At 48.3% G+C, this 12130-nt stretch overlaps 1 protein-coding gene across 1 annotated transcript in view; it reads right to left on the bottom strand.

The window, feature by feature from the left end:
- DLGAP2 (DLG associated protein 2) overlaps window positions 1-12130 on the bottom strand; it is a 149115-nt gene that overhangs the window by 39998 nt on the left and 96987 nt on the right. The window contains exon 5 of the mRNA XM_024115796.1: window positions 9861-10080. Coding sequence (XP_023971564.1) covers window positions 9861-10080 — 220 coding nt within the window. The remainder of the gene's footprint in view (window positions 1-9860; window positions 10081-12130) is intronic.

The following is a 12130-nucleotide window of genomic DNA, read 5'->3' as shown; positions in this document are numbered from 1 at the left end:
GGCGCGAACCCAGTTCCCCCGCATCGGCAGGCGGACGCGCAACCACTGCGCCACCAGGGAAGCCCCTCAAATTCAGTTTATATGCCTGAATAATTCTTACCTTTTCAGGGAATCAAAATCAAAATTGGAAGGATCACCTGAAACGATTTTGCAATTACTGGGCCACTAAGGACCTCTTTCCAGAAGTGCTCAGATGTCATCTGAGGAGTAATTAACAGGCATGGGTTGCTGCCATTCTGGGAAAACCTCTGCACTTGACCTACATCGCAGGATAAAACTTCGGGATACTATTTGTATGTTTTTTCCCACAATCCTTCCCACTGCAAGCAGCTCTGGGGTTCCTCTCTGCAAAGATTTTGTTGGGGGAAGGTAACTCCAGGTTAACCTCGCCTTGACTTTGGTAAAAACCTAGACCCAACAGAGGCTGCCCAGGGGCTGGCGGGGAGAGGGCAGAGAGCAGAGATCTGCAGAGAATGGTGGCAGGAGGAGAACCTGTGGGTCTCTGAGAAGCTGAGTCCTGGCCATGCAGCGGAGGCCCAAGAACCCTGAGGCCATGCGGAAAGGGACACGGAGACCTGAGGGCGGCGGGTGTCCGTGACGGGGGGCCTCCAGGTGCCTTGATGCCACATGGGAGTCCTGGCCTTGTAATGCCCTGGGTTCACCCCAAAATGACCAAGGCTGAATATCAGGCAGGAGGGGTGGGACACTCAGAATTGGTATTAAACTGATTTAAAGAAAATAAACTACTGTGTTATTTCTTGCACAGCTAAGTTGTAGGTGATCCGCTCACATATCACAATGAATATCTGAAAAAGAAGTCGGTGGGTACTATGAGTTGGTACCGTCCAAAGAAAAACATCCGAGAGAAAAAGCTGAACGAGAGTTCTGAGGGAAGGGCTTAGCAGAGGGGGAGTTTAAATACTGAATTTTAAATATTAAGTGAGTGCAAACTGTTAGTGTAAATAGATTTAAATATTTTATACGCTGTAAATTCTCAAGTCAACGATTCTTACATTCAACAAATATTTACTGAGTCCTGTACAGCCCAGGTGTACAGATCAGGAGACTGGGCAAATCTAAACTCAGCTGCAGCAAATCCCAAAGCGCCCAAGTGTGGTCCTGACCTTGGCTGATACTAGGAAATACGGTAACTAGAGATCAACGATGCCCCAGCACCATGGGTTTGTGCACCGTCTTGGACAGGATGTGCCAGCCTGTGAGTAGCAGCCTTGCTTAGTAGTGACAGTGGCATTTGTGATTTCCAGCTGGCTTCACCAGAGCCTGCTGGGGTAAGACCGGTCATGTAGCTGCAGGTGCCCGTGTGGCCAGCGCGCCATGAAAGACCCCACCCCGAGCAGACCTCGGGCCTCCTCGCCCCGCGGTGTTTGCACAAATGCTGCTGCTATCAGAAGGCGTGATCTGTGTGAGCAGCAGTGAGAGGACAAAGGAACCCTGGGCCTCTTTGGCTGCATACTGTCCCCCTGTCGTGTACTGTGTCCTCTGAGGCAACTGAACACTCGTGGGTGGTAAACTCCAGCCCCTGTTCTAGAAGTTTCTGATACAGTGTTTAACGGCTCCTAAAAGTGCTTGCTCTCATGGCAGTGGAGGAAGACAGTCAACAGTAAAAGTTAAAGTAATTTCTGACATCGATTATCTATAAGAAAACCTAATACTGCAAATACTGAAAACTGCACATATCTTACCCTGTGGCTGCTGGATGCCTCGTTGGTCAGAGCAGAGAAATACTACTGTGATACCTGCCGCTGGGCTGTGACCCGTCAGCAGCTCGGTCAAGCTGACACCCTCCTTCTCAAGATAACGTTTTAAATTCAAAAACGAAAATGCAGAGGATTAAAAAATTACATCAAAATATAATCATCAAAATGTTAAAAATGTTTGTGATATGTTCGTGTCTATTAATGCAGTACATAATGAGATCCGGCAATGGGACTAATAACTACTGTAATTTCAAAGTCTGATGAGCATAAACGGTGTTTCAAGATCCCTGCAGGAATCGTAGGGCGACTCTGAACTGACTCCAGCACTCAGAGTCAGACGCACTGCTAACGTGAGCGTGTTCCGTAACCCAGGGCACTGTGAGTTACAGTTAGACGTCGGAAAAAATAAAGATCCACTTTTTATCCCACCTCAGTTCATGTGGCCCCGAATTCCTGGATATATTAGGGACCCCCAGGGGCCCATGGATTCCAGGTTGGGGACCTCAATTCTGGAGCCCGTGGCCTCTGTGGGGAGACTTGCCAGCTTCCTTGTTACAGTTTCCTGCAGGGCGTCAGCTGCAGACCTGCTAGGGGAGGATGGGAACCTTCTCCCTGGAACTACATGCCCTTAACCCAGCAGTCAGGATGAGCTCCGGGCCCTGTTTCTGCTGAGTCCTGGGCCCTCCCTCAGCCAGCTGACTGTCTCTTGGTTGCTTCTGATGCTGGGCCTCTCACTCCCTCCTTTATGGTGATGGACACTGGCTTCTCTGGCTGCCACCCTCGGTTCTCTTCCTAGATCAGAATTTCACTTGCCCTATGGCTCATGCACGCTGACAGCCCTGGTTAATGAGTCACCCATCCAGTGCCAACCCAGTCCTGGCAGCGGGGACACTCTCAGAGACTCACCTGAACCGCCAAGTGGGACTTCTTTTCTCTGATGTCCCCGGGCCCCACGGGAGGGTGTGGCCCCCAGAAGGTAGCATTTGCTGCCTTGGGTGTGAGGCTGGGCCACGCATGTCCACAGGGAGCACACTGTCCTAGAGGCCAGCTCTCTGGACGTGCCTAAAACCTGTCATGTGATTGTTGGTAACTGCCGGCTTTCTGAAACGAATGGTGTTTTCATACTTTTAGATCTACCTGATTGATCATTTTCAAACGTAGCTTATCAACATCTGTGAAAACACCTTTCATCTTAATGAACCCTCCCCTCACCCGTCCCCCCAGCCACAAGGACAGAAGATTCTGATCCATCTCGTTAAAGTCCAGGTTTTTGCCAGAGAGAGAGAAGGCCTGCTGGTGAAAATTCTCTGTGTAAATACTCTGACCATTTAAAATGCAGAACCTGAAGAAATATTCTTTGGAGATACTGTATTAGTCACGTCTGTCCAGAGAAACAGACCAAGAGAATGTATCCATACATAGAGAAAGAGGTTTATTGTGAGGAATTGGCTCATGTGACTATGGGGGCTGTCAGGACTGGAGGTCTGGGGGGCCAGTCAGCCAGCTGGGAGAGACAGCTGATGGATAAGTTCCAGTCCGAAGGCTGGCAGGCCCAAGACCCAGGAAAAGCTGATGTTTCAGTTCAAGTTCTAAGGCAGGAAAAAGCAGATTTCCTACAGTCAGGCAGGGGGAATCCTCTCCTACTCAGGGGAAGGTCAGTTTTTTGTTCTGTTCAGGCCTTCAACTGATTGGGCATGGCCCACCCACATTAGGGAGGGCAATCTGCTTCACTCAGTCTATTCACTCAAAAGTTAACTTGTCAAAGAAACACCCTCACAGAAACACCCAGAATAAAGTTTGACTAAACATCCAAGCCTGGCAAGTTGACACATAAACTTAACCATCACTGGTATCACACATAGAATTTTCCAACGTTCCTCAGTTGGAAATGCCTTAGTCCTCAACCGCTAGTCCAAAGCAAAAATCAACCAACCACTAGCAAACAGAATGGGAAAGACAGTGATAGCATAAGACAAACAGGTTTCAGGAAGTCTCCTTCTCTTCCCTTTCTGAACGATGCTTCAAAGGGTAATTTTTCTTAAAGGCGAATTCTCCAGAAAATAGAAATACCTAACAGGAAGCCATTTTGTATAAGTCCAAATACACCACATTAAATTGTCAAAGTGTTTCTTGGAAACGATAAGCAAAGAAGAAAAATCTGAAGTTGCAAAAGTAACAAGTGCATTATACTTTTTAGTGCGTTTTAAAGATCATGTATGGAAAATCATTAAGTCCAGATAATCAATAAACTCTGTGTACATACAGCACTTTATGGACACATTCCTCTGATTTCCAATGTTAATTCTTTTCTACCTCATCGCAAGGAAAGAAAACTAAATCCTGACAGTGAGTGATTTGATTGAAAAGCATTGCCACACTATTTCTTTCTTCCTGAGAGCAAAATTATTTTCTTTCCAAAGTTCTTAGAATATTTTATAATTTTGTGAATTTAAATAACTTGTTTTAATTTAATGTTTTTTTAACTAACATATTGTAAAAAATAAAAGCCATAGTATTGATGCTTTCTAAACATATTTATGAGAGGATGTAAGTATACGCAAATAGTAAATATAATTTGCTACCGTAGCCTAAATGTTTTGCCATCTCATATCTCTATATCTTTAAAAGGGAAGTACATTTAATTTATTTTTTTATTTTTTTGTGGCCAAGCTCACGGCTTGTGGGATCTTAGTTCCCCGACCAGGGATTGAACCCGGGCCCTCGGCAGTGAAAGCGTGGAGTCCTAACCACTGGACTGCCAGGGAATTCCCAGTACATTTTAAACATAAATGAAAATTAGGATTTTTTTTGTTTTAATAAATATGTACCTTTGTTGGGACGCATCTGATAGGGGGGTAGGAGGAAAGGAATTAGATGAAGAGCAAATCAGTGAAGGCTTCCTGGAAGAAATGATTCCTGGGTTGACTCTGCAAGCATAGCTAAGAATTCGGCAAAAAAAAAAAAAAAAAATCCGAAAAAGCAAATTCTGGTCTCAGCAAATAGGATATGCCAAAGCCCAGAAGTGAGAGACTGTGAGGAGGGGTGAGTGCCAGGGGAGGGGGGTGAGAGGGCAGCTGGGGGCCGGGCCGGGTCATCCGGGTCACACACTGGCGGCAGACACTGTCGCCTCGGCTCACGGAAACCACGAAACCATGGGGGTACCAGGTGGGCAGTGCTGGACCAGGCTGAATTTTCAGAAAGTTGGGTGGAGGGTGGGTGAGAAGGCACTTAGGGGACCAGCTGGAAGGCTAAGCAGAGCTCCAGGTGAGCACGGCCGGGTGCGCAGCAAAGAGGGTGACGCAGGTGCAAGGGTCGGGCTGCCTGGGAGGCCTGAGGGGTCGGCCCCACAGCGCTTGGATCTCTGCAGGATCCTAAAATCCAGCTGAATGATTCATTCATCCATCCGTTTCTTTATGCAAGCATGAATTCATTTATTGAATCACTGATTATTCAGGGCATAGGATGTTAAATGTTAAATCTGACTGGTTCACTTCTCCACAAGTTAAACAGTTATTTTTTGTAGTGACTGATCACTCCTGCTATCGTGATGGCCCCATGGAATCCCCAAGGGTCCTGGCTTGAAGAAGGAAGGCGGGTGGGAGTTGGAGGGGACGTCCTGGGGGAACAGGCTGGAGCCACGTGGCCAGAGCTTAGGAAGGTGCCAGACCGCACACGATGGAGGCTGTCTTGGGAACTGGAAATCATGATGTATGCTTCAGGGACAAGGTACTATAGAAACATAAACAACCAAATAAAACGAGGTTTATGGCTGTTTCCTCTGTCGTGCTTTGTAAGGATTTTCCCTTCCTTGTGATGACTTCTGGAATCAGGTCTGACATATGCTGAGACAATTTTTGACCCAGAGAAAAATCAGTATAATCTAATTTTATAGAGTTTTCCTCCATGATATCAATAACCTTCTCTCCCTAGGAAAATCAGGTGAAATGCATACTTAGACAAGTAAATCTATCTGATAAATCACTTCACAGATGAGAAAGAAAACATGTGTGAAATGAAAGTAGATGTTTTCAAAGCCACTTCATTTAGCGAGAGGACCCTAATCAGTAAGTGGGTTTTTTCGTAACAAGAGAAACAGTGGGATGGAGATATGCCCACGGTTGCAGGTCCCAGGGCTGAGCAGTGGATTCTGGTCCTATTTCAGCTCCCTGGAGATTAGACTGCAAGCGTCTGTTTCAGCTGAATCACCACCGCCTTGAAGGGCTGAGGGAAAAACAGGTGAACTCAAGCCCCCCAAACAAGCAAAACATTTACTAGCAGCATGAACCTGGCAAGGTTGAAAATAGAATGCCCAGCATCAGAAAATCTACAAACAACAAATGTTGGAGAGGGTATGGAGAAAAGGGAGCCCTCTTGCACTGTTGGTGGGAATGTAAATTGATACAGCCACTATGGAGAACAGTTTGGAGGTTCCTTAAAAAACGAAAAATAGAGCAACCATATGACCCAGCAATCCCACTAAGGGGTATATACCCTGAGAAAACCATAATTCAAAAAGACACATGCACCCCCAGTGTTCATTGCAGCATGATTTGCAATAGCCAGGTCATGGAAGCAACCTAAATGCCCATAGACAGACGAATGGATAAAGAAGATGTGGTACATATATACAATGGAATATTACTCAGCCATAAAAAGGAACGAAATTGGGTCATTTGTAGAGATGAGTTTTGGAAGTCCTAGCCACGGCAATCAGAGAACAAAAAGAAATAAAAGGAAAGAAATTGGAAAGATGAACCGGTTTGCAGGGCAGAAATAGAGACACAGATGTAGAGAACAAATGTATGGACACCAAGTGGGGAAAGTGGCGGGGTGGTGGTGGTGTGATGAATTGGGAGATTGGGATTGACACGTATACACTGATGTGTATAAAATAGATAACTGATAAGAACCTGCTGTATAAAAAAATAAAAAAATATATGGGGGCTTCCCTGGTGGCGCAGCGGTTGCGCGTCCGCCTGCCGATGCAGGGGAACCGGGTTCGCGCCCCGGTCTGGGAGGATCCCACATGCCGCGGAGCGGCTGGGCCCGTGAGCCATGGCCGCTGAGCCTGCGCGTCTGGAGCCTGTGCTCCGCAACGGGAGAGGCCACAACAGAGGGAGACCCGCATACCACAAAAAAAAAAAATAAATAAAAAAATAAAAAAATATAAAGAAAATAGAATGCCTAATACATATTCTAAAGCTCTTAATAAGCCTTTCATGCATATGGTTGATATTTAATTATTATTAGAATATTAATATTACATATTTGCATTCGTATAGGTGAGACAACAAAAGAACACCAACTTTCATGTTTCAAGCTCAAAAAGAAACATTTATTGAAGAGGGGCTTCCCTGGTGGCGCAGTGGTTGAGAGTCCGCCTGCTGATGCAGGGGAACCGGGTTCGTGCCTCGGTCCAGGAAGATCCCACATGCCGCGGAGCGGCTGGGCCCGTGAGCCATGGCCGCTGAGCCTGCGCGTCTGGAGCCTGTGCTCCGCAACGGGAGAGGCCACAACAGAGGGAGACCCGCATACCACAAAAAAAAAAAATAAATAAAAAAATAAAAAAATATAAAGAAAATAGAATGCCTAATACATATTCTAAAGCTCTTAATAAGCCTTTCATGCATATGGTTGATATTTAATTATTATTAGAATATTAATATTACATATTTGCATTCGTATAGGTGAGACAACAAAAGAACACCAACTTTCATGTTTCAAGCTCAAAAAGAAACATTTAAATACATCTTATTCTTCAAAATAATCACCGGGAATGTCTTTGAAAATAGCTTTTTTGGGGAATTATTTTCAAAAGCTGATTTTAGAAGTATAAAAGAAACTCATTGTGTCAAAATAATCTCTCTCTCTCTCCATACATATGCACACGTCAACCAAGGATAGCTATTAAATGTTATATGATCTTCCAAACAGTATTTTAACACAAAATCCTTGAAACCCTGTTTCTGCCTCTCTGACGGGAGACTCTGACTCTAACTGGAAGTTCAGCTTTAACAGAAAGTGGGCATTACATCCTGCTCAGTTGGAGGCTTTTGTTTTCCTATGTTTTTCCAGACAGAGGTTTCTCATTTCTTTGGTATTTTTCACAGTCGTATTAAGTAGACTATTGTTGCATGCCATCTCAATTCTATTTAGGAAAGAAATATAAATATTCAGTTTACAATGCTTAGAGTAAAACAGGGGAAGGGAGGAATTAAGGATTCATCTGCACCTACATTTCTTCAAAAAGGCAACCTGTAACTTGATATTTCAATTATTTCAAGGCAACTCGATATTTCTCCTAAGGTTTTCCATCTCTTCTCTTATTTCCCAGACCATTCGCTAACTCTGGAAGGCACGCCTGCTCTCTGGCTCTACCACAGTCCTGAGGAAACTGTGACTCCATAACTAGGCCAAGATCCAGGAGAAACTTTGAAGAGAAGCATTTTGGGGTTTTTTTGGTGCATACATGTTGACAATACAAAAATGTACTTGGCAAAATGATATGTACATAAATTAGAATTTTAGTCTGAGTTCTGCACTGGTTCTTGTATTATCTCTGTGAAACCTGTTTTATTTTTATTCTCCCTGGAATGACAGCGCTATAAACAATAAAGTCATTTCCCACTAGGTAATTATTGTTTCAAAGCATTTCTGAAGACCCGGAGAGCGCTTAATTGTCACTTGCTCGTAGGAGTGAATATGGGTGACTATATCAGTAATTACCCCTTAAGTGTGTTTTTATAAACTGCAAGGACGGTAAGCCTCGTTACTTCCCTAAGTTTGCTCACGTTCCACACGTTTTTCCACCCCTACGAGGGGCGGTCCCCAACTTCACGGACAACAGGGCCCCCAAGGCGTGCAGTCCTGCCGCCCGCAAGCCCCCGACGGCCGCCCCTGCAGCCCCGCGTGGCTCCCGCAGGGCCGGGCTTCCGGAACAGCCCCCGCGGTGACTCCCGGCGTTTCTTCGGAAGGCCCCGGGCTCGGCCGTCGGAGGGCATCACCACCTCCACCCTGGGCCACAGGACAACATAAAAAGGTCACCGAGGCCCACAGTGCTCTGCTCACTAATCCTCAGGCTGACCTAACCCGTTACTCAGAGCTGCCGCTTCTCTCGGACACCACGGAGAACCGAGAATCTGACAAGCTATCCCGCCCAAGGTCTTAGAGGGATGACGGAGCGGGTTCGAATCTGGTTCGCCTCGCGTCCCCGCTACAGGTGCTGCGTGGGACAGCAGAGGTTTACGGCAGCGGCCTGAGGCCTGCAACTTGTAATCACACGCGGTCGCCCCAAAGTCGCGCCCACTGTCTTGGCTTCAGACGCAGCCAGCCCCGTCCCTGGCGTGGTGACACGGGCCCTCCCCCGCTCCGGTCCCCCGTGCTGACACCTGAGCCAGCTTCTCTCCAGTCCTTCCCAGAACTGTCCCTGTTCCCCCACCCCGCGCGACCGCAGGTCCACACCTCACACTCTGCGCACCGCTGCCTGTACCTGGGCTGCTCGGCTTGGCCTTTCTATGTGGCTCGGCGACTTTGATGCTGGCCGTTTTAGGGGTGTCCCCAGGCCATGCTTATTCACGGTGTTGTATAAATAACCATAGTGCAGTGATATTTAGTTTAGGTGGTACATTTTCAAAGGGGTGGATGTGGTTTTCCCTAAGAACTGAAGGAAACTGTGACCTTGAACCTGCACAGCCCCGAGAAGATGAGAGAATTTACATTAACAATCGACTTGCCCTGCGGCACTGAATCGCGCTTATGGATCTGCTCACCGGGCCACAGAGACTCAGGCTGGACCCGCGCTGAAGGACCCTAGGAGTCATCGCACGTCAGCTGAGGCTTTCCTGCAATCTGTTAAACCTTGGTATTTGGGACACGATCACCTTCCAAATTTCCTATATAAAACTTTATGAAGACTCTACTTGAGTATTGTAGAGTACCTTGACAAGCAACAGATTTCATCCTAAGAAGAAGAAAGGTTATCTATGAAAGAAATGTTTCAAAACACCATTGCAAACAGGACCACGTCACAAGAGTAACTGGGAAGTGTCCAAACGTTTGGGGGGTAACTTACACCCACTCCCTGCAGGACAGAGGCGGCACACGCCTGTACGTGCCCCCGGAAGGTCAGAGGGCGTCCCTTACCTGCCGTGGGTCTGGCGGTTGAGCTGACGTCAGAGGGAATCGTCATGGGGATACGTTCATCGTCTTGGGAGTAACCAGCTTGAATGGCGCGGAGGTAACTGTGACTCCGTGTGCGGAAGCCTCCCGGGAGGTCCAGGGCGTCCATGGCCTGAGACTCCACCTCGCTGAAGACGGATTCACACACCGACTCGAGCTGCCCGTTGATGTCCGCCTCGCTCATCTGGAACGACCGACAGCCCGGGGGATGGCGAGACCCAGCCAAGGTCATCACGGCCACGTCGCAAAGGAAAAGAGAGCACAGGTCACCCCCACCTTCACTTACCGTCTTCCATTTTCAGCATAATTAATTTGAAATCAGCACTGGGACTCCTTACGCTTGGGAAACAGCTGATTGTGTTATTTCTTACAAAACGCTAAGGAAAACCGCCAACTCCCAAGATGTCCTTGAAAGCCTGTGGACCCCGGGGCAGAACTTTAAAGGATGGCTGGTAGTTACTACCAGTGCAAGAGAGACGGGGAGCTTAAGAGCTTCGCACGCTGTTCAGAACATTAGTCTTCCCTCTTTCTCCGTTTCCAGGTGATGCCTTCGTGTCCTGGGCTGTGTACAGCTCAGACAACCCCAGGCGTGGAGGCCGCACCCGCGAGACTCCTGGAAACGGCTCAAGCTCAGCTCACTCGGCTTCCGCTCAGCGTCCTGGACGCTAGCGCCCAGCTCGGCAACGCGCTCACATCCTCATCCCAGGCGAGCAGCGCAGGCCCGTGTCCGGGACGGCGCGGCTGCTGCGTACACACAGCACGGGTATCACCTAAACTCCGGCGACGCTGTTGCCCTCCTGCAGTCTGGGATGCCAGATGGTTCCGCAGGTAAAGTCATTATTTTCAAGCCTGAGATTTAATTTCCAGGTAGAGAGTCACCCTGGGAACCTAAACGTTCCAACTGTATTTTAAAAAGAAAGGATCAGGCTTTGGCTAGTGGAGGGGTCGTAGGAGATGTGCACGCAGGGGCCTGACCGTCGGGTGAGCTGCGGGCCTCCGTGTGTGCAGTTGATGGCGGGAGGGACATGCCTTCTGAGGTTTCTAGGTGGTAACGCGCGTGTGTTTCCCAGGAGCCAAGTCTAGAGGTTTCAAATGGAAACCCAACAAAGTGACACAGAGCACTAAGGCAAGGTTAAAGAGCACGGGGTGGGGGAGGGATGGGAATCTTAAGAACGAAAAGCCCCAGTTGGGCAGGTGACGTGCAGCGGCTCCCAGGCCCAGGGTTCGCGGGCAGAGGCGGGGGTGGGCCTGGGGGGCTGGTGTTTGCCCCACGGTTGGAGGGGACTTGGATGAACGGCCCCGCCCTCACTGCTCCTGTATTTAGGGCCCACCCCCCGGGGGTCACCGTACCTGTCAACATGGAAGCGTGTGTGGGGATATGCTTGCCGTGACCCTGACACGGGAGGGCTGAGGCTCTGGGGGGCGTGGGAAGGTGTGAGTGGAATCAGGGCTCAGGCAGAGGCCACAGACGGGGCTCACGGAGGGGCCCGGAAACCTGGGCTGGTCTCCCTGCGCGGGTAGACTCTGCCCTCCGACCCCCTCTGCTCCCCAGCACCCTGTCACTCCTCTCAGCCGTGTCCTTACAGCTGCCACGACCTGGTCACTGTTTCAGCTCAGCACGTCCAACAGTCATTCATTCCACTGCTTGAAATGTCACCCACAACTTCCTGAACACCCCCGGTTCTGTTGACAGGTAAATTAAAAAGTATGGTTTTAAACACCAAATTAATCCTTTTCCTCTAATTGCTCACAGAGTAAAAGCAGGTAAAAGAATCAGATTTCCCCTTCAATAGGGAAGACACCTTCTGCCCACACCTCTAATTGCAGACTGGGGTATGGGTCCTGGCTTCTACCTGAGATGCGTTTACCTGGCTCCCCTGCTTCTACCTGAGATGCTTTACCTGAATCCCCTGCTTCTACCTGAGATTATTCAGGAGCTAGAATAATGGCTCCTTTCCTTTCACTGGACAAATCCCAGTGAGAACAGCCCACGGAGGAAGGTGCTGCGGGGGGATTTAAAGGCGGGACCGCCGGCCCAAAGCCGAGGGTAAGAAAGAGAATCTTAAGGTTGTTCAGTCAGAAAAGACCAGAGAAAAATTAATGGGCGACTGCATCACCCGAGTGGTTTGAGGGTGCCTGACGTAGGAAAGAGACACACAAATTCAGGGCAAAGACAAATGACGACACCCCACCATGACTGCCTTGGGTGCCTAGTGAGGGAAATGCATCTGAAA

Source organism: Physeter macrocephalus, chromosome 20, assembly GCF_002837175.3.
Source record: "Physeter macrocephalus isolate SW-GA chromosome 20, ASM283717v5, whole genome shotgun sequence".
In the NCBI taxonomy this organism is placed as follows: domain Eukaryota; kingdom Metazoa; phylum Chordata; class Mammalia; order Artiodactyla; family Physeteridae; genus Physeter; species Physeter macrocephalus.
Note: the sequence above shows the minus strand (reverse complement) of the source record. Positions and strands in the feature narration are given on the sequence as shown.